General features: G+C 42.5%; 1 protein-coding gene across 1 annotated transcript in view; it reads left to right on the top strand.

The window, feature by feature from the left end:
- The first annotated feature begins 6,598 nt into the window (after positions 1-6,598).
- Clpx (caseinolytic mitochondrial matrix peptidase chaperone subunit X) overlaps positions 6,599-23,051 on the top strand; it is a 36,379-nt gene continuing 19,926 nt past the window's right edge. The window contains exons 1-3 of the mRNA XM_060384879.1: positions 6,599-6,901; positions 14,344-14,504; positions 16,488-16,605. Coding sequence (XP_060240862.1) covers positions 6,823-6,901; positions 14,344-14,504; positions 16,488-16,605 — 358 coding nt within the window. The 5' untranslated portion in view covers positions 6,599-6,822. The remainder of the gene's footprint in view (positions 6,902-14,343; positions 14,505-16,487; positions 16,606-23,051) is intronic.

The following is a 23,051-nucleotide window of genomic DNA, read 5'->3' as shown; positions in this document are numbered from 1 at the left end:
ACAGCCAAGGCTACAGAGAGAAACCCTGTCTCAAAAAAAAAAAAAAAAAAAAGCAGAGCAGGCCTGAGGAACAAGGCAGTAAGCATCCTCCTCCATGGCCTCTATATCAGCTCCCCCTCCAGATTCCTGAACTGTTTGTCTTGACTTCCTCCAATGATGGACTGCAATGCAGAAGTCTAAGCCAATGCAGACGTCTAAGCCAAACAAACCCTTCCCTAAACCCTACTTGCTCTTGTCATGATGTTTCACAGCAACAGTAACCCTAAGACTGAATGCCTCTCTGAGAGGCAGACTTAGAATTTCTGGTGAAAGATAAGGTAAAATTTGTGGGTATTTGTGGGGATGTGTGGAGGTCGGAGCGCATCTCTCAAGAGTCAGGTCTCACCTGCAATGTGGGTCCCAGGGACTGAACTCGGGTCCTCAGGCTTGGCAGCAGGCACCTTTACTCACTGAGCCTTCTCACTTGCTCCAAGCAGTTCAGCTTTTGCACCACAAGACTTGGCCTCTACTCTGTGTCTCTTTCTGAATCACCATATGATCCTGGTCAAATTCCTACTCTAAAAACCATCTACATAGTTATTTGTGCGTGGTGGTTGGCCCACAGCACTGCGTATGTGCGGTCGGAGCACAGCTTTCAGGCCAACGCTTGCTCTCTCCTCCCACCCTGTGGGTGTCAGGGCTTGAACTCAGGTGGCCAAGCTTGGCAGCACACCCTTACTCACCTTCTAATCTGAGAGAACTCAGTGTTAGGATTGGGTGACTTGCTGACTCTAACGGATATAAACACTTGTTTCACAGTAACTCACAATGCTGGGAGATGAAATTAAAAATGAGTTTCATACAAAAAGAAGATACAAGGCTATGTTCTGTCAGCGATGTGGTTCACAAAAGATAAATAACTCAAGATAAGGACTCAGCGGCTCCATTAAAACCATTTCAGCCGGAAAATTGCACTTGACTTTCTTTTTTAAGCATCATTAACCTGTGAGAAAAGAGCAAAAGTAGGTGTAATGTGGAAGTACTTTGTTTCAAAGAGCTGATAAGATGTGGCCAATGGTAGTTCCCATCCATTTCCTGGCAGAAAATCCAGTTTTATCACAGGAGAAATCTCAAATGGCCCTGTGGTTCAGAATAAAAGAGTTGAGAGGCTGACCTGGTGGGAACCTCACCAAAGCTTATCTGTGCTGTGCCAAGTGAGAGAGAAGTCAGAACATGCCTCCAGGGCTCCATTACTTTCTGTCCAGACCCCAAGCTCTGTCTCATAGCTACGGAACCAGCCTGGAGCAGGGTCAGGGGTGTACACATGTGAACGGAGCATGCGCCCTTGTTGAACAGCTAACCTGCAGCTCCTACATTGCTGTTGTTGTGAACGTGACACCGTTGGTGGAGTGTACGTGTATGAATGTTTTGCCTGTGTGCAGTACGTGCACGGTGTGAGCCTGGCGCCCACACTGGTCAGATGAAGGCACCAGAAGCTGGAACGGGAGCTGTTGAGCACTGTGAATCGTGAGGGTGCTAGGAATCAAAACAGGTCAGCATCTATTTTGAAGAACAGAAAGTGTTCTTCACCACTGAGCTATCTCTCCAGCGATCTCTCAAGTCCCTTTTATTTTATGACAGGGTCGCCTCAGCGTATAGCTCCGGCTGGCCTGGAACTCACGATGTAAACCAAACTGGACTAGAACTCACAGAGCTCACCAGGCCCCGAGGGCTGGGGCTAGAGGCATTCCCCATCATATCCGGTTATAAGTTCCCCAGTTTCAACACCACTTACAGGCTGTTCCATTTATATGAGGTATAACCACCAAAGAGCTTTATATGAAGTCAGTGTCTCCATCCAGGCGTCTTGGGGACTGATCCCAGTAGTCCAGACATTCTGACATGCAGAACACAATTTTAGAGGACAAATTGAAACTACCAAATTTGCTTTGCCCTGTGAGGAAACCTTCCCTGGCCTGACGCCACAGCCACATAACCCTTGTTCACATTGATGAGAAAATTTAACCAGAGCTGTGTGTTGTGCATTTTCTAGGGCAAAGTCTACACTATACCAATGGAGCAACCACTAGGAATCCCTTCCTGGACACTGAGACGAACTGTTATACAAGTTTAGAAAATTTGTCTCCTAACCCTCTCATTGTCACCAAATGTAGCTCTAGCCGGACTGGAACTTGTGATTTTCCTGCCTCCAAGTGCTGGGATTACAAGTGTGTAACACACAGAGTTTTTTGTTTGTGTGTTTGTTTCCAGACAGAGTTTCTCTGTGTAGCCCTGGCTACATATGCAGAGCTCACCATGTAGACCAGGCTGGCCTCAAACCCACAGAGATCCACCTGCCTCTGCCTCCTGAGTGCTGGGATTAAAGGCGCGTGCCACCACCACCACCACCACCACCACCACCACCACTCTCAGCAATTTTTGTTTTTAAGACTGGGTCTCATGTCACCTAGGCTGACTTTGAACTCCTGTTCCTCCTCCTTCCACCCAAGTACTGAAATTATAGGTGTGGACTACCCTGACAAGCCTGGTTCCTGGCCTTCAAAATTATTATTTTAATTATGTGTATGTGGCTATGTGCATGGGAGTACAGGGGCCTTTGGAAGCCAGAGGCATTGACTCATCCTGGAGCTGGAGTTACAGATTGTAAGCTGCCTGACATGGGTGCTGGGAACCAAACTGTGGTCCTTGACTGCTGAGCCACCTCGCTAGCCCCACCATGTCTTTATTTATTCATTCCTTATGTGTGTGTGTGGGATCAGTGGGAGCTGGTTCTGGGTATCAAACTCAGATCATTAAGCTTAGTAGCAAATGTCACTACCCACTGAGCCATCTTGGAAGCCTATGGTTCTTGGTTTTTAAATTATTATCATCAACAACTGAGATGACTTCTCAGTTAAGAGCACTGTCTGCTCTTCCAGAGGTTCTGAGTTCAATTCCCAGCAAACACATGGTAGTTCACAACCATCTATACTAGGATCTGATGCCCTTTTCTGGCATGCAGGTGTACATGCAGATAGAGAACTCATACATAAAAAAAAAAAAACAAATAAATAAAAAATTTAAAAACTGATTAGGTTAAAATGTTCTAATGAAAATAAAGTTTGATATGCTGGTTTTGAAAGCATTGAAGGATTTACTGGGATTTTTTGTTTTGTTTGTTTTGTGGCCTACTTCTGGTTACTTTGAACAAATAAATTTTTTTGTAGTTGTTCCTGTATCAGAAAAGTATTTTATAGCGTGGTCTGTTTCCTCTGCACTGGAGAAAACCTTCTACTAAACATTAGGCAAAATTTCTACACGAGACTTAAAACTTCATGTGTGGGCATTTCCATGTGGGTGTGTGGGTGCACATGTGTGCAGGTGTGTGTGTGTGTGTGTGTGTGTGTGTGTGTGTGTGTGTGTGTAAGTACATAAGGAAGCCAGAGGACAGTCTCAGGTACTGTTGTTTAGGTGCCATCCACGTTATTTTTGAGATAGGGTCTCCCATTGGCCTGGAGCTCAGGAGTGGGTGAGCCTGAAGACGCTGGGTTTATAAGCTCATGCCACCACAGTCTCTGTTTTACTGGCTTGTTTCTGGGGATTGTAAGGGTAGAACTGTGATTTTCTTGCTTATGTAGTGTGATGGTTAATGGTAATTGTCACCTTGACAGAATCTACAAACACTGCAAGACAGCCCATGAAAGCAAACCTTTAACGCTACCAACAAATTTCTACCCACACAAGCAGCCCAGACAAACCCTGATTTGTTTTAAAGACTTAAGTGGTTCTTCCAGTGGGCCATTCCCTTACAGAAGTTAATACCTTTGTTCTAAAGGGCTATGATTCATCTCATTTGGCTCAGGATAATATATCATATGGTAGAAATGTTGGCAGTTCAGGACCAAGTGGGTGAACACAAGTGGGTGAACAAATTTTTGTAATATAAATTATTGACCTGTATGCTTTTTCTGGACCAAACTTATATGTCATCTCAGTCTTTGCCATTGTTTTGGTTACTGGTTCAGCAGAAGCCAGGAAAATGACTTTAGTAATTACAATGCTACCTGACTATGTTGTTTACTTAATAATAAATGATAATGAGTGATAATTAATACTTTTATATCAAAACAGGGAGGAGGAGGTGCTGGTGATGGTGGTGGAGTGCTCTTCAGAGGACCTGGGTTCTTTCCCAGCACCGACACACATGGCTGCTCACAACCATCTGTGACTCCAGTTCCAAAAGATTTGACATCATCTCCTGGCCTCTGTGGACACTGGATGCACATGGCACACATACATGCAGGAAAAACACCCATATACATAATTTTTTTAAGCTTTTTTTTTCCCCAGACAGGGTTTCTCTCATTTAGCACTGGCAGACCTGGATCTCACTCTGTAGACCAGGCTGGCCTCAAACTCACAGAGATCCACCTGCCTCTGCCTCCCGAGTGCCGGGACTAAAGGCCTGCGCCACCGCCTGGTTTGTTTGTCTTTTTGAACAATATTTTAGAACTGGAGACATGGCTCAGCAGTTAAGAGCACTTGTTGCTCTTGCAGAGGACCCAGGTTCCTAGCACCCACATGGTGGTCCCCAGCCATGCATAACCCCAGTTCCAGGAGATCCAACAGAAATGTTTGTATAGACGGTACACACACATTCATGCACACAAAACATTCATACACATAAAGCCAAAAAAGATTAATGTGTGCGAGAGTGTATACCCTTTCCCCTTTCTCCCTCCTCCCCTCAAAGGCCAGAAGAGGGCATGGGCTCCTCCTGGATCTGACGTTACAGGTAGTTATGAGAGGAGTGCTCTTAACCACTGAGCCATCTCTTCAGCTGCTGGAGCAGTGTTTTTCAGTTTTCACCAACCGCTGATACACCCTAAGAGTCAGCAGAACACTGGTCTACATCTTGACAGCTGTCAGATCTCAGTGAGTCTAAATCAGCCTTCCTCTGCTCCCACAGTGCTGGTATTAAAGGTACCACCACCAGGCTTGTTTGTTTGGTTTTGAGACACAGTTTCTGAGTAGCCTTGGCTGTCCTGGAACTCACTCTGTACATCAGCTGACCTTGAACTTCTGGAAATCTGCTTGACCTTGCCTTCCCAGTGCTGGGATTAAAGGTACATTCCACCACACCAGGCCAATGTTGACTCATTTCTGAAAGGAGAGGTTTGTCCTAGAATCATGAATTCCAAACACTGCTTTAAAGCAGAATATTTCCAAGTAAATTTCCAATAAATTAAACAGATAAAAACCTAACTTCCCTTGATGGGCTTAAGGTGATATGGGGGAGAAGGCAGAGAAAGTCCACGTGGTTCCCTTGAATCAACCAGGGAGGGCGAGATTCTGAGAGTCTAAGAACACAGTTCGGAAGCAATGTAAAGGGAGAACTTTAGAGTATCTCTTCCAAATTAATGGATGCAGCTGAGGAAAGTGTGGGTCTTAGTGAAGAAAGACATGAATTTTCTTATCTCTGCAACTTCAAGATGAGGTATTATCAGGAGTTAACTCCCCATGAAAGAATCCTGGGGTGTGGACCACCTGGAATTCCCTTTCTCTGAGCTAGACCCTTGGAACTGGAAGTAACTTTTCTGGCTGAAGATTGAGGCTAGTTAAGTGAACTGCTGTTGATCCTGGCTTGCTTCTCTTTCCTCAAAGTTCTATCTAAAGGTTCCAGGAGAGGTTGGTGCAACTCTGTAATCTGGAGGTGGAAGCATAAGCATCAGATCTTCAAAGTCGCCATAGAAATTTGGCGTTTGAGAGCTGATCAGATTCATATACAAAAGAAGCATATTTACTCTGGCTTAAGACCCCAGTCAAGCTCAAACAAAAGCCATACAGCCGCCCACAGTAATGGTGCACGCCAGCGCTCTGGAGACAGAGGCAGACAGCTCTCTGAGTTCAAGGTCAGCATGGTCTATAGAGTAAGTTCCAGGACAGCCAGGGCCACACAGAGAAACCCGGTCTGGAAAAGGTAAACCAACCAACGAACCAAACAACAACAAAAAACATACAAGCAACTAGCAACAACTGAAAACTTTAGCATCACGAAGCTTGAAAGAACAAGGAAAAGCTGTATTTATTCCAACAGTTGCTGCTGGGGGTGGGGAGTGGGACTAGGTGACCATTTCCACGCTTCAAGTGAACAAATAAGAGAGCTAAAGGAAGCCAGGATGCAGTCCATGAGGAAAGGAACTTGCTGATGTGCAAGCGCCTGGTGGTTACTGTCTCTTTATCAATGTGTATGTTATGTGGGATTAGGGCCTTTACCACTGAACTACATTCTCAGTCTTCGGATCACTTAAAAAACGTCCTCACCTTTCTTCGCTTTTACTTTCCCTGCTCCTGAGAAGCGTAGGGACAAGTCCCGACACACGTCTCTTTTGGTCTAAAACTTTTCAACCTCAGACTACAGGGACTTCCCGAGAAATTGCGCGACCGCGAAAGTTTGGGTTCGCCGCTTGCCGTAGCGCGCTCATTGGTGCCCAGGTTACCGCCCCCATTTTCTGCCTTCACGTTAGCCTCTACGCATGCGCGGCGTGTACCCACGCCCACTCCCGGGCTTAGGACGCAGGCGCGCGCACGCTCCCCGGCCGGGGTAGGCGGGGAATGGGGGAGAGTAGGAGGGAGGGGAGGAGGGGAGGTGTCTACCCCGGCGAGTAGACGGCGGTGGGGCAGGATCGCCCGGGCCTGGCTGCTTGGTGGAGGAAACGCTGCGCCAGCACAGAGCTGGCGGAAGGGAGCGGAGCCAGCCAGCGCAGCCCCCGAGCGGCACAGGCGGGCCACTGAGCCCCCTCGATCCGTAGGGCGGGAAGCCCCGGCCTAGGCCCCGCGGAGATGTCCGGTTGCGGTGCTTGTACCTGCGGCGCAGCGGCCGCCCGGCTGCTCACCACCTCGCTCACCTCCGCGCACAGAGGTAACGAAGTAGTCCCGAGCCGAAGCCCGCTCGGGCTCTGGGGGGGTGGACCGGTGGGGGCCCCCGGGGAGGAGGGCGTGAGGGCTGCGAGGCGCGGCGAGCCTCTGGAGGACCTGGCTGTCGGGTTGTGACGGAAGCCCTGTGTGCTGTCGACCGCCCGTGCGCTCTCAGGCCTACGGAGTGGGGCTGGAACGGGGCCACACCGCCTCAGCTCGGGGAGAGGGAACGAGTGCGGCGCTCACTCGCTAAAAAGTGACCCTCGTCCAGCCCTGCCGGGGCCTGTCACTTTAGGGGGCCTCCGCGTTCCCGGTTGTCCGGGACCCAGGCAGCGCAGGGGTGTCACAGTCATTGTGCGTGCGGCCGGCGACTCTGGGACGTAAACACAGCTCCCTGGCCTTGCGGATATTTGGCAAACTTCGGGGGTCCGGGAAAGCAGCTGGGGGAGTGGGAGAAAACGACCGCTGGAATTCAAGTACTTACACATAGCAACAGTCGTTCGCCCGCTTCCCCAGTTTGACAGCCGGGGTCCGCCACTAAGAGTGCCTCTTGTTTACTTTGCTTCTGTATTCATCAGGACCTGTGACAGTGCACACCTGCCAAGAGATTCCCCGAATAAAACCCGTGTTTGTCTTCTTTAAGTCTGTGCATATCAGATTGTGAGGCTAGGTCTTTCTAGACCGAACTTAGATGTCTTTTCATGGCGACTCTTGGATCGATAAGAGCTGTTTTCCTAATTTTTTGGATTAACTCTAAAATATCATAGATTACTAAATGTATATTTGGCAGCTTATGATATACACGAAATGGAGTAATGTGGGTGGAAACACTTTGTATTGACACGTAAGTGTAGGATTTAGTTTTAAAACATTGCCACACCGCAGCAAGTGGATGCCCCAGTTCTGAGGCTTGATTTGTAAACAATTTTAACCCATATATTTAGCACACATTTGTTGAGGGCTTAAGTTATTTTCCCGTTTGGTGCTAGGGGTAGTAAATTCTTCGTTTGAATTTGGTGAAGTAGTCAACAGCCTTAAAAAGGGTATTGTGTTTTGACCAGGAGGGAGTTCTTTATAGGATTTAAGCCAAAAATTCCTAGAGTCAGCCTGGAGGTGGTGGCACGGCCTGTTAATCCCAGCAGTCCCAGAGGCAGAGGCAAGTACATCTGGAACTCACTCTGCAGACCAGGCTTGGCCTTGAATTCAGATCCACCTGTCACTTCCCCCAATTGCCAGGGTTAAAGGCATATGCCACCACGCCCGCTGATACATATTTTTAAATGGACTTGACATGTGGGTTGGAAAGATAGCTCAGCAAATAAAGGCATTTACTGCTAAGTCTCACACCTGAGAGAGTAGAGTCCTGCAAGTGTTAAGAGCCTACAGACATACATACCAATTTTAAATGTGCTTGATATATATATATATAAGGTCACTTTGCATTTTAAATATGTGCATTCTGAAGTAGTTTGCCATTTAAAAGTACTCAGTGACAGTGTTGACCCTGAATTTGGGTGACAGAATTGTAGTATTGCATGTAATTTCTTCAGTTTCTGACTTTCTTCAATCTTTGTACAAAGGGTGTCCCTTCCCCCAGGCAGTGGTGACTCACAGCCTGAATCCCAGCACTCAGGAGACAGGCAAATGGACTCTGAGTTTGAAGCCAGCCTGCTCTACACAGCAAGTTCCAGGGTAGCCAGGGTTACACAGAGAAACCCTGTCTTGAAAAACAAAACAAAACCACCAACCAAACAAAAAGACAAAGGGTGTCACTTCATAAAAAGGTCTGAATGAAGGAGTCAAACATGTTGGTACCTATAGTTTTTTTCTTGATTATATAGGGCACCTACTTAATTTTTAGTTTTCTTCCTTTCCTTCCTTTCTTTTCTTTTCTTTTCTTTTCTTTCTTTCTTTCTTTCTTTCTTTCTTTCTTTCTTTCTTTCTTTCTTTCTTTCTTCTTTCCTTCCTTTCTTCCTTTCTTTCCTTTCTTTCCTTTCTTGTAGTCATATAATAGATTAAATAGGGCAGAGTGATAATTGAAGCATTTTTATTTCAGCAGTTATCTGGGTAGGCCAGGCTGCCTTGAGCTTGAAGTCATGATTCCCTCATCTTGCCTCTGGAGTGCTGGAGATGCAGTCCTTCACAGGCAGGCCTGCTTTCTCAACCTTTTTTTTTTTTTTTGGTACTGATGATGGAATCCAGGGCCTTGAGTATGCCAGGCAGTGCTTTCCCCTTGAGCTATATCTCTGGCCTTCAGAACATTTAAGATTTTGTTTTTTGTTTTTTTTTTCATGGCTAGCAGATTGGACTCAGTAAACACCCATCAAATATATTTAAACTTAAGGAACATTAAAATAATGATATTTTCTTTTATTAAACAGTATTTAGAACTCATGAAACAATAGTACATAAAATAATTTAATCATAAATTAGTAAATGCAAGAAGCACTGCTTAAGTTGCCTTTTTTTTTTCAATTTGTATTAGAGGCCAAACTTATGAGAGGATTTAGCTTCGTTTCCTATTTCACCAGTTATTAAAATATTGTTACTAAAGTAGGTGGTTTTTTTTGAGACAATACTCTGCTATTCTTTCATGCTATTTAAAATAGATTGGAATATTTTAATTATTTTTATTTTATGTGCATTAGTGTTTTACCTGCATGTAAGTCTGTATGAGGGTGTCAGATCATGGAGTAACAGACAGTTGTGAGCTGCCATGTGGATGCTGGGAATTGAACCCAGGTCCTTTGCAAGAGCAACCAGTGCTTTTAATTGCTGAGCCATCTCTATAGCCCTGGATGTTTTTTTAAAAGCTGGATCATTTGTAAATTTTGTAGACTTCTTAGTTCAAGATGAACTAAGGGATGATTCCAGTATTTGGAAGATGGAGTCCAATCTAAGATTCAAGGCCAACATCAGCGGCATAGAGCATTCATACTAGCATGGGTTACATGAAACTCTGTCTCTGAAAACAAGTTAGATACAGTGTTGGCTCAGGCTGCTAACCTCAGCCCTGTGGAGGTCGCCATGACATTTAAGCTAGTCTGGGCTATAGAGTGAAAGCTTGCCCCCAAAATATGTATTAAGTGTATATGCTAAGTATAGTATTTAAAAACTGAGTAAGTTGGGGCTAGAAATATTGCTCCAAAGAGAACTGGCGTCTTTTCCTAGCAACCATATGGTAGCCCACCCCATCTAACTCCACTTCTGTGGATCTGACACCATCTTCTGGCCTCCATGGGCACCAGACACACCTGTGTTGCCCAGACACACTTTATAAAAAGTAAATTACTTCTTATGTCTTTGTTTGGAGACAAGGTTTCACTATGTAGCTGAGGCTTTCCTGGAACTCACTGTATCTGAGCTGTTAAACTTAGGATCTCCCTGCATCAACTGTGGATCACAGGTGAACACCACAATCCCTGGCTGCTTAGATTTCTTTTTATTTTGTTTTTGCCACAGTGGGACATTGAGCCAAGGAGCTTACACATTGCAGGCAAGTGCTCTACCACCAAGTTACGTGCTTGGCCCTTTAAGGATATTTTGTTTTGAGACAGTGCTTCACCAAGTTCTCAGAACTCAGGTCTGTGCCACCAGGCTAGCTTCCTCCTGCTTCCTAACAGCCTTAAAATGGATGTTCCTCATTTTATTATTTTAAAACGCAGCTGCTCTGAAACTCAGAAGTCTTTATCTGTATGACAGATGTTCATAGATGGTTTAACTTTTAACTGGCTTTTTATCATTGCTGCCAAACTGTGTTGCAAAATGTACAGAAGTATTTCTCTGGCTTTCAGGGGTTTTTCACCTCAAGTTCACCTGTCCTTCAGGGGTCAATAGGTAGGAATCAGGTTTTATAAACCTTATTTCCACTAACCTTTAACTGGAAAATAATGGTGTTTTAATTATCAGGGTAGGTGACAAATCATAATAGTCTTAAAAGTCTCTGTGAATTTGTTACCAGTCAGAATCCACATTTTCATATTATAATCTGGGCTGGCTTTGACCTAAAACTTGTTGCACCCCCCCCCCCCCCAGCGCACCACAATTTCTTTAAGAAAGTACACATTTTATTTATTTGGCTGTGTGAAGGGGTATGTGTGCATCTATTGTGACACTTATGGAAGCCAGAGGGCAAGTGTGGGACTAGTTCTTTTCTGTTACCATATGGGTCCCAAGGATTGAACTTCACCTCCTGAGCCATCTTACTGGCCCTGCTTTAGCCTCTCGGGTGCTTTAGCACCTCTCGGGTGCTGTAGTACACCTGTGCCACCAAGCCTTAATTTTTATTATCTTTAGCATAGTATAGTGAATTTTCTTTGTTATGTATTTTATAGTATACGTTCAAAAAAATCTGAAATTTGACCAAAAATTTCACCAGAGTATGTAGCTTTCATGGCACAAAAAAAGAGTTAATCCCCCTGATTAGTTTGCTGATTTTATTTTCCTGTGGTGCTTTTATGTTGGTGAGTGGCCACTTTGTTTAGTGCAGTTGTTTTTGAAGTACAGTCGCATTGGCACTGGCATCAACATCAGCATCAACCTGGGACCTTGTTAGAAGGTCATTCTTGGGTCCTGCCTCCAACTCTCTCCTGCAGAACCAGGGAAGAGTGCCTGAGGTGTGTTAACAAACCCACCAGATAATACTGATACACACTTGAGTTGAGAACCACCATTTAGTAGCTTGGTATCTTGTTCATAGTCATAGACTACAGAGTGTTTAAAAGTACTATAATACCATACCAAAAGTTCCAAGAAAAAAATCCTTAACTTCAGAAGTTTAAATGACACATGAATTATTTTTTTCCAGGTAGCATTTTATGTGGTGACTGTATGTATGGATGCATTGGTTTTTTGTTTGTTTGGAAACACTAGGCTTAGACATGCAAATCCATGATCACATGAAAATAAAAGTTAAAGACTGTTCAGGCCGAGTGTGGTGGCTCACACCTTTAAACCAAGCACGCAGGGAGGCAGAGGCAGGTGGAAGGGAAAGCTGTGGGCTGTGTCCTGTAAGAAATCAGACATTTATGTAGCTAACATTGGAGGAACACACTCAGACATGTCTACTGGCAAAGGTATACACTAGACTAGCACTCAGGAGGCAGAAGCACGTGAATTTCTCAGTTTGTGGCCAGCCTGATCTACTGAGCCAGTTCTGGGACAGCCAGGACTACACAGAGAAATCCTGTCTTGAAAAAAAGAAATAACACTTTAAAAATTGTTCCTTTTTCTATAAGATGTATTTTACTAAAGTATATTTATTTATAATTGTGTGTGTTTGTTTTTTAAACAGAATCTTTAATCCAGGCTGGCTTCAAACTCAGTATGTAGCAGAGGATAACCTTGAGTTTCTTATCTTTCTACGTCAATCTCCCAAATGTAGGAAATGTCAGCATATGCTATGACTTTAGTTTTTGTTTTTGTTTTTTTTTTAATTATTGTTGTATATATCTGCATTATAAGTATGCAGTGTCCTTGATCAGAAGTTTCAGATCCCTTGGAAGTGAAGTTACAAATGTTCTCAGCTTTTAACCTACGTCCTCTGCAAAAACAGTTAGTGTTCTTAACAGTGAGTCATCTCTCCTCCCTTTTAAAAAATCATGTGTGTGCGTGTGCCTGTCTGTCTGTCTGTTGTACTATGTCTGTGTGAGTATACACTCCATATATGGAGATGCCTTCAGAGGCCAGAAGAGGGTGTTAGATTTCCTGAAGTTACAGGTAGTTGTGAACTGAACTTTGGGCCTTCTGGAAGGGTAGCAAGTACTTTTAACCACTGAACCTTCGCTCTCCAGCCTTCATTTTAGTTTTTTTGAGACAGTCTTAATATAGCCAAGCCAGCTTCAAACTGGTGTAGGTGAGTATGACCTTGGACTGATCCTCTTGCGTCACCTAAGTACTAGGATTACAAGCCTATACTAGCCTTGTTTGATTTTTTAAAGACTGTGTCTCATTGTATAGTCCAGGCTAATTTCCAGCAAGGAATTCTCCTGCCTTTGTTTCTTGAGTGCTAGAATTATAAGCTATAGGTATGTGCCACTTTGCCTGGTTTGGTGTGTGTGTGTGAGTGTATTGTGTGTTTCTTTGAGACAAGGTGTTAAAGTAGCCCAAGCTGGCCTTGAATTTACTATGTATAAGAGGATGGGGTTAAATGTGTGCATTGATGCTCTCAGCTTGTCTTCACCATTTAAAATTTTATACTCTAGTAGTAGTAGTAAGTGCTTATTAAAGATTTTAAAATTATTATTTGTGTATATCTGTGATGTGTGCTTGTGGGTTTATATGCTAAGGCACATCTGTGGAGGCCAGAGGACATTTTTGTACAGTCAGTTTTCTTTCTTTAAATTTGTTTTTTTTTTTTAAGTCAGGATTTCTCTGTGTCCTGGCTGTCTTGGAACTTGTTTTGTGAGCAGGCTGGGCTCACAGAGATCCACCTACCTCTGCCTCCATAGAGTCAGTTTTCTTCTTTCATCTGTATGGGAGTTCCAGGAATCAAACTTCTGGTCTTCAGGCTTGCACATCAAATATCTTACCTGCTGAGCCATCGTGCCAGCTGTTTACAGTGTTGTTCAACCATCACCACCATCTGTGTCCATATGCTTTCTTTTGTAAAACTCAAACCCTGCCCAACCCAAACTGTCCATTCCTCTACCCCTAACAACTACCATTCTGATCACTGTCTCAGATTTTCTACTGAGAACTTCATATAAGTAGAAAAGCAAAGAGAAGAGTTGCTATGATATGTTTATTCTCAATGTGCTGGTACAGACACAAACAGCACAAAGATAGTATATAAAAGGCCTGTTAAAAACTACAGGTAGAGAGTGGGATTGGGGAGGGAATGAGGGATACAGCTGGGATACAGAATTAACAAAATGTAACTAATGAGAAAAAAAAAAACTACAGGTAAAGCAAGTATTACACTCCTGTCATATTTTAAAAGAGCCACAGGTTCTTATGACCTACATGATCTTGCTTACTTTTAATGGATCAATTTGAAAGCAATGTATTTTTCTGGAATCATCCAGAGATCTGGCTCGCTTCTGAAAGGACTTTTCCTCTGATGACGTTATTCTTTTTTCTTCCCTTAGCTTTGTTTCGAAAGCCAGCATTTTCCAACCCTCTTTGTGTTCAACTTTTATTTACCAGGACTTCAATTATTTTAGATTTATTTTTATTTTATGTGAATAAGTGTTTTACCTAACTAAATGTCTGTGTCATGTATATGCCTGGTGCCTGCAGAGTCCAAACGAGGTCATTGGATATCCTAGAAGTGGAGTTGCAGGCAGTGGTGGGCCTCCTCATGCGTGCTGGGAACCAAGGTCAGGTCCTCTGCAGAGCAGCTAGTTCTCCTAAGCTCTGAGCATTTTCCCCAGTGTGTGCTGGGAATTTACTGAGACATGCCAGTAAAAAAGAAAACTAACACAATACATTTCCTTCTCCCTCCAGGTATTTCTTGTGGACGCATTCATGTGCCAATTTTAGGAAGACTGGGGACCTTGGACTCTCAGGTTCTGCGCAGAGCTCCTCTTAGGACCTTTTCAGAAACACCAGCATACTTTGCCTCAAAAGATGGGACAAACAAAGATGGCTCTGGAGATGGAAATAAGGTTATTTTTATATTTATTGTCATCTAGACATTCCCCACCTTTAAAGAGCTAAATATATTAAGTGTTACAGATCCTGTCGATTTAAATGTTCTGTAGGAAGTCTGAATTACATACAGGATCCGAAGGGTTTGAATTGATGTTATTTTGTATGTTTGTTTTGGGCTTGAGGCAGTGCCTCTGACTTAGGCTGTCCAGGCAGCACCGCTGGACTGGGACCCTCCCCCTTGAGCCCGCTGAGGCCCACCATGCTCAGCTTAGTCAGTGCTTGACTTGTACTGTTCAGTGCTCGCGTAACCATTGTGCTCAGGAAGCAGAGGGTGAATTTCTAACGTCCTAAGCATAAAGTGTCATTAAATAATTGCATAGTTAGTGGGAAAAGCCATTTCCAGCTCTCACACGCAACTCTAACCTATGCTGCTGTGAACCTCACTTTATGGGGCTGGCTGCCTTTCCACAGGATTAAACTTCAATTCCTAGCACCCATAAGGCAACCCACAACTGTCTATAACTCCAGTCCCACAGAATCTGAAGCCCTCTCCTATCCTCCACAGGCACTGCACATATGTGGTGTGCAGCTACACATGCAGGCAAAAACAAACACAGTAAAACAAACAACAGTATACGTAAATCTTAAAATAAAGATTTAAGCCAGGCGCTGGTGGTGCACACCTTTAACCTCAGCCCTCTAGAAGAGGCAGTGGATCTCTGAGCTCCAGACCACCCTGGTTGACAGACTGAGTTCAAGGGCAACCAGGGCTGCGCAGAGAAAACCTGTTTCAAAAACCAAACCAGACAAACAAAAACGCCAAACCAACCAAACAAAAAGATTAAAAAGGGGGGACCCTCAGTTTCTCTTGTATCGAGAAACTTATACTTTTCTGTTTGCTGTTGAGCTGAACTATAGCTAGCAAGTGGATGATTGGTGATTTTACTAAGGTCATGTTACTATTTTTTTCAGTGTGAATTTAACTATACCTGAACTGTTATATATACATAGACAAAATCCTAGGCATTTTCATTTCCATACTTAATCCTGGCAATGACTCTGTAGTAGGTAAAATTTTTCTATGTTAAATGGATTTTAAAAAGTTATTTATAATAATGTTAAGGGTTAATCATAGCAATGACTTGGAAGTTGGTAAAATGATTCCTTCATTTTTTGTTTTTTGATACCGGGTTTCTCTTGTATTAGGTTGGCCTCAATTTATAGAGATTTACCTCCCAAATGCTGGGATTAAAGGCGTGCACCACTACGCCCAGCTAATGATTCCCATTTTAAAAGAGATGAGAAGATTACTCAGAGGAATAATGTAGGCTGGTGGCTCCTGCCTGTGACCTCAGTGTTAGTAGATTGGGGCAGGGGATTGCCATATAGTTGGTGCCAGCCTAGGCTGCAATACCAGAAAGAGAGTGTTGAAAAGTTGCTTCTTGTCATGATAATAACTCAGTTAATTTTAACAAAGAGAATTACTTAGACTAATATTTCTTTTTTTTTTAATTTCCAGAGTTCTTTAATAAAAGCTGTTTAATATTCCTGTTAACATAGATTATATTTTAGCCAGACTGGAGCACATGCCTTTATTCCCAGCACTTTGGAGGCAGACACAATTAGATCTTTGTGATTTCGAGGGCAGCCTGTTCTACCGAGCACATTCTAGGACAGCCAGGGCCACACAGAGAAACCCTGTCTCGAAAAATCAAAGATATACACATATTTTTTATATTATAATTACATATTTTAAACATTATTATATATCCGTATCGTATGTTATATATTTTAAAAAATGGCTTCAGTTTAATACATCTGATTAACTAGTTTTATGGTAGATCTTTTGGCACTCGTGGCAATAGATACAAACTGTACTAATAAGCTGCATGGAAATTGTAAAATTATAAGATTGATACAAATTGTTGTTTACAGCTAAGCTACATGTAAAATGGTATCTGAAACCAATGACTGACTTTCTTTTTCATGAACATTAGAAATCAGTGAGTGAAGGAAGCAGTAAAAAATCAGGCTCTGGGAACTCTGGGAAAGGTGGAAACCAGCTTCGCTGTCCTAAATGTGGTGACTTGTGCACACATGTAGAGACCTTTGTGTGTAAGTATCTGAGTTTGCTTTCCTCTTACTTTTGCTACAAGTCGTTGAATGTAAAGAAGTTACACCTTATAGAAACCAAAATTATTTTTGCCCTGAATTTGTGATTTTTGTAAATGTTCTAGGAAATATTAAAATCCACACGATTGGTAGGACTTTATATTCTAAGAGATAAAATATTTGCTTGTTTAATTTGCTTCAATACTTTCATTTCAGATTTGGATTTTGTGAGTTTTCATGTGTGTATTCATTGGGTTTTAGGAAAGCTAAGACTTCATACTGTTTTGCTATATTTTTCAAATACTTTATTAAGTAGCTGGTATGCTGAGATCACTCATTCATGTAGTAAGGTAATTTCTTCTCTGAATACTGATGCACCAGAAGAGTTAATCCCTCAATTTTAGGAAGTATTGAATGATTATTAATGATTCAGGCTGCTTCACTAGTGCCTGAACTGTAAGAACAAAGTACATCAAATGACTCATTGCCTACACACTTTAGAGCTAATTATAAGCAGGGAAAAACTACTGCATCACATAGCCTTCATATATGTCATTGTCACAAGGTTTCTTTCTTTGTTTTTCTTTTCCCCTCCCTTCCCCTCACCTTTTTTCAACTCTTCTTTCCTTTTCTTTCCCTTCCCTCTCTACTCCCTTCTATTCCATGCGTTGAGACAGTTTTGCTGTGTAGCCAACTATCCTTGAACTCCATGATCTCGTCTTCCTAAGTACAGGATTACAGTCATATCTCTCTGTACATTTTAACTCTTAATACAATACTTAAGTTACATTTTATATTTTATATTTACTACTTTTTAGTTGTTTGTATTTTTTTGTTTGTTTTGTTTTGTTTTTGCTTTTCTGAGACAGGGTTTCTGTGTGTAGCCTTGGCTGTCCTGGACTTTGTAGACCAGGCTGCCCTTGAACTCAGAGCCTCCTGAGTGCTGGGATTACCATGTGCCACCGCACCCAGCACCCAGCATATTTACCACTTTCATAGTTTTTTTTTTTTTTTTTTTTTTTTCTGAGACAGTGTCTCTAATAGCTCTAATTGTCCTGGAGCTTACTATGTATGGAGGATAGATTGGGCTCAAACACAAAGAGTGCCTCCAGAGTGCTGGGATTAAAGGCATGCCTCACTACTCCCTACTAATAAAACAGTAACTTTACAGTAGCTCTATTGGACAGCTTGAATATAAGAGATACTCTTCATGGTAAAAGAGAAAGAAGAATCAATCTGAATAAATTTTAATTTGGATCAAAATATAAAGTGCAAGTGGTGGAACTAAATGATGACATTTTCTAGACAATTTTGACATGATACAATAAAATTCTAGAGTCTGAGAATTGCTGTAGTTGCTTTGTAAGAACACTGCCATTATGCATTATGGCTCATTGTGTAGCTTTTATTTATTCATTATGTATACCGTGTTCTACCTGCATGTCAGAAGAGGGCACCAGCTCTCATTATAGATGGTTTTGAGCTTCCATGTGGTTGCTGGGAATTGAACTTAGGACTTCTGGAAGAGTAACCAGTGCTCATAACCTCTGAATCATCTCTCCAGCTCCATTATGTATTTTTAATTTGCGGTTTGCCAGTGATCAGTATATAATGTATACTCTCTTTTGGCCATTTGTGCATGTTCTATGGCTAGATGACTCTGTTCATTATTAAATGAGGTGTCTGTTGTTGAAAAGCTTTGTATGTATTCTAGGTACTAGACTCGTGTCCAGGTGCTTGTATCACAGTTCTTTTAAACATAGTATAGCACCAGTCAGCAAACATTTGCTGGAAAAGATCAAATAGTAAAGATTTCAGGGTTTGTGGGCCATGTGGCCTCTGTTATAACTACTGTCCTCTGCATTTGTGTCAGTACTTTTCTTGTTTCTGTGGCAAAGCACTGACAGAACAAGTTAAAAAAAAGGAAGTTATTTATTTTGGCTTATGGTTTTAGAGCATTCAGTCCATGGTTGCTTGGCCCTGTGTACTTGGACAAGAACATTGTGGGAATGGGACCGCGTGATGGAAAAGAACAGTTCTTTTCATGGCTCAGCAGAAAGCCAGCAGGCACAGACTTTCTCTCTTTCCTCCTCCCTTAAGATTTTTATTACCTTTATTTATTTGTCTGTTTGTGTGTGTTTATGTGCACTTGTGCATGCCTGTGTAGGTATGCACATAGAAGGACAGTGGGAAGGAGTTGGTTCTTGTCTTCCACCTGTATGTGGGTGCTGGGGATCAAACTTAGGCCATACATCTTGGCAGCGTGCCAGGCGTGGTGGCACACTCCTTTGATATCCCAGCACTTAGGAGGCAGAGGCAGGAGAATCTCTTGAGTTCGAGGCCAGCCTGGTCCACAACAGAGTGAGTTCTAGGACAGCCAGGGCTGAGATTAAAGGCATGCACCACCACTGCCTGGCTTAAATCTTTATTTTAAGATTTGTGTGTACTGTTTGTGTTTGTTTGTTTGTTTTTGCCTGCAGGTGTAGCTGCGCACCACCACATATGTGCAGTGCCTGTGGAGGATAGAAGAGGGCTTCAGATTCCTTCGGAAATGGAGTCACAGAGAGTTGTGGGTTATCTCAAAAATCCAAAAAATATTGGCAGCATGCTCTTTTACCTTCTGGGTCATTTCACTGTCCCACTCCACTTCACTTTGCTCTGCCCAGGCCTTCTTCAGCCATGGGAATGTGTAGCCCGCTTTAGGGTATTTTTAAGAGTTAAAAATTGTGCCTTATAATTCGTGTCACCTGCATAGTATTTTAATAAATAAAATTGAGTCATTGAACTTGAGTTTATACCAAACATACTTCACTATAAACTTGTATTTTATATTCAGTATTCAAGTTATATTTAAGCAGCCCTTCAATATCAAGCACAGATGAGGTATGTTGGTGTTTAATCTCTTTCCCTTTGACCTAATTTCCTTAGAGAAATATTTTGGTCATCTGTTTTCAAGCCAGATTTTCCTGTCACACAGCCTGAACTGGATGAGAGGCCTTTCTGCCCTTTAATCCTTGCCCTGTTTACCATCAGTAACAGCTGTGAACTTGGACCTCATTATAAAACAAAGATACTCACTGTTTTCTCTCTGATGGGAAATGGTGATTATATATTTGAACTTGTGTTAATTTGTGGATTTAGAGGGCTTGATTTTTTTACCTTTTAACATTTCTAGGTGATCAGTAAATAGAAAGCATGTATAAGTTGGTCCTCTCATAGTTTAAAGTTTGCTACTAGAACTTCCAAAATATCTGTGTGTTTGTTGTGTGTTTGTTGTGTGTCTGTGCGTCCATGTGCACACACATAAGTTGTTTTAATAGAATATCTTTTTAAAGGTTTTTGTTTTTTAAAGATTCATTTTATTTTTGAGGATAATTTTTAAAATTATTTTATATGTATGGGTATTTTGCCTACAAGTATGACTGCACTACATGTGTGCAGTCCCCACAGAGGCCTGAAGAGGGCATTGGATCCCCGAGAACTTGAGTTACAGATGGTTGTGAGCCACTATGTGGGTGCTGGGAAATAGAACCTAGGTTCTCTTGAAGAGCAGGCAGTGCTCTTAACTATTAAACCATCTCTCTAGCCCCGTAAAGCTTTATTTTAATAATGTATAAGTCTGTGTGTATCGCTGAGGGTATTTGCATGAGAACAAGTTCCCACAGAGTCTAGCAGCATTGGACCCCCCTGGAGTTAGAGTTACATGTGGTTGTGAGCCGAGCCTCCTAACAGTGAGTGTGAGCAAGCTTGGGTCCTCTATAAGAGCAGTATACTCTCTTGAGCCATTCTCCAGCTCCTAGAATATACTTTTTCTTTATTAAGTTTTTTTCCCATACAATAAATTTCAATCATGTTTGTCTCCCTTCTCATTTCCTCCCGGATTCTTCCTACCTACCTACCCACAAAACTTTTTAAAAAGTTCTCCCTAAGCTGGGCATGCATGCCTATAATCCCAGCACTCTGTGAGTTCGAGGCCAACCTGGTCTACAAAGCTAGTCCAGGACAGCCAAGGCTACACAAAGAAACCCTGTCTTGAAAAAAAAAATAAGTAAAAAGTTCTCTCTTAAAACAAACAAACAAACAAAAAAAAGCAAGAAACAAAAGTCTTCTTCCTAAAACCCCCTACAGAAATGAAAATCAAAACAAACAGTAAACCAATTAAGACAAAATTTTGCCAGAGTGAACCTTGTTTATTTATAAAAGGACACAAAAATACTGTTGAGATAGTTTTGTGATGGCTTACTACTCTTAGATAAGTGTGGTTGACATATCCAGTGACACTCCGGTACAGAAAACTGTATTTTCTCAGCAGGTATCAATTACAGATAGCTTCTTGGTAGGACCCCTGTCTCCTTGCCCTTCTGGCATAAGCCTGTGTAGGTTTCGTGCATGCTGCCATATACGTGGATTCATATGTGCATCAGTCCTGTTGTGTCTGAAGACACTGTTTTCTTAGTCATCCCTCACCTCTGGCTCTTAGGAGCTTTTCACCACCTTTCTGCATAGATCCCTGAGCTTGAGGTGAGGGCTTTGCTGGGCTCCAGTCTCACTCTGCACACTGTCCAGCTGTGGGTCTCGGCCGTAGTTCCTGTCGACTGCAAGAAGCTCCTGATATCAACCCCGGTTTGCCCATTCTACTTGACGTGGTACCCCAACACTCTTTCCAGCCTCATGTCTGTCATCTCACCTTCTAAAGGTGTGAGCCACCACTACCGGAGTTTAGTTAGTGCAGCCTTTTGAAATGCTGACTTGATCTCATTGGCTTGATTTTGTACAGGTAGCTACAGTTGTAGTGTGTTGTTCATAGGTACAGTAGTAGCCATATCATGTTCAAAAGACAGTATTTTACAAGTCTTCCCCAGCCTCCAGCTCTCAACATTCTTTCTGTCTCTTCTTCCTCCATCCTTGTTGTGTGGGGCCAGAGGGATTGATAGAAAGTGTCTCATTTAGTGCTGAACACTCAGTAATCATTTATTCTTAGCACTTTGACTAGTAAATCAGTCTTTGCATTAGCTGCTGACCACTACAAAGAAGAGCTTCCCTGATGAAGGTTGAGGACAACAGTAATCTATCTATAAACATAAATATTTAGAAGGCAGTTTGACAGCATGTCCATTTAGCAAGATAAGTAGCAAGTCCCCCCTCCCACCGGGGCCTTTGACCTCAGAAGTCATGGGGTTTTGGCCAGGTTTAGGGTACCAGGCATGAGTTCCTTCCAGTGGAGCAGATGTCAGATCAAATTCAGAAGTTGGTTATTACCATAAACTTTGAGCCACTGTTGCACTAGTGGGTATACTACCTGGCAGCAGGTCAGTATTGTAACATGGGGAGTCTGGTGCAGGGTATTACCCCAGTAACCTCACAGCAACTTCCGGTACTGTGAAAGCTAGCCAGTAGGGAGTTTTTCAGGTCATTTCTACCTTGATTTCTCCTGGGTCCTACAACCAAGTGTGTTGTATTTTTAGCATTATGGTTTTATTGTCTAGTTTTGGTGGTTATCTAAGAGCAATGGCTTGTGTTATTTTGGGAGGTTTCTGTGCTCTTCCTGACTAACTTATAGAGGAGATTCCTCCCCACCCCGACATTGAAATTTTCATTGTCCACTTGTGTAGGGTAATTGTGTTAAAGTTAAAAAAAATATATTTAAGACTAAGATGAAAAAAATTATATATGTGTGTATATCTGCACGGGCTTATGTGTAACACTTGTGTGCAGGCAGGGGCCCAGGAAACCAGAAGAGAACATTAGATCCCTTGGAAATGGGGTAAGCTACCATGTAGAGGTTCTGGGACTGGAACCTAAGTCATCTAGGTCATTTGCAAGAGCAGTAAGCATTTTTTTTTTTTTTTTTACCACCACCAAGCCACCTCTTTATCCCCTAAATTGCATTTAAGTTAACTTACAAAGTAGTGGGTTTCTGTAAGGATTTTTCATACACCTTTAGTTTAGGTTAACCTACCTCTTTTCCCCCAGCATAGATTCTTACTGGCTTTGTGATTAAAAATGGAAACAGGACTGGAGTGGTTAAGAAAGCTTGCTGGTTTTCAGAGGATCCAAGCTCGGATTCCAGCATCTGTGTTGGATGCCTGACAACCACCTGTAACTATTTTCAGAGGATTGGATTCCCTCTTCTGCCCCCCCACCAAGGTGCCTCTACACACGGTGACTAGGAGGCAGAGGCAGGCAGATCTCTGAGTTCAAGGCCAGCCTGGTCTACAGAACAAGCTCCAGGACAGCCAGGACTACATAGAGAAACCCCTGTCTGGGGGAAAAAATGTGTATCCTATATTTTCAGCTAAAATTGTTTTATCTCAACTTTATTGAAAAATTTCATAAAAATATAGAAAATTTACACTTTTGTAAACAGTTCATTCAAGGATTTCAGTAAAGTATATGATTAGTCTATGTTCTCAAACTAGTTTTAAAAATTATCTCTAGTAAGTAGAAAG

This window comes from Meriones unguiculatus, chromosome 6 (genome assembly GCF_030254825.1).
Source record: "Meriones unguiculatus strain TT.TT164.6M chromosome 6, Bangor_MerUng_6.1, whole genome shotgun sequence".
NCBI classification, from domain to species: domain Eukaryota; kingdom Metazoa; phylum Chordata; class Mammalia; order Rodentia; family Muridae; genus Meriones; species Meriones unguiculatus.
Note: the sequence above shows the minus strand (reverse complement) of the source record. Positions and strands in the feature narration are given on the sequence as shown.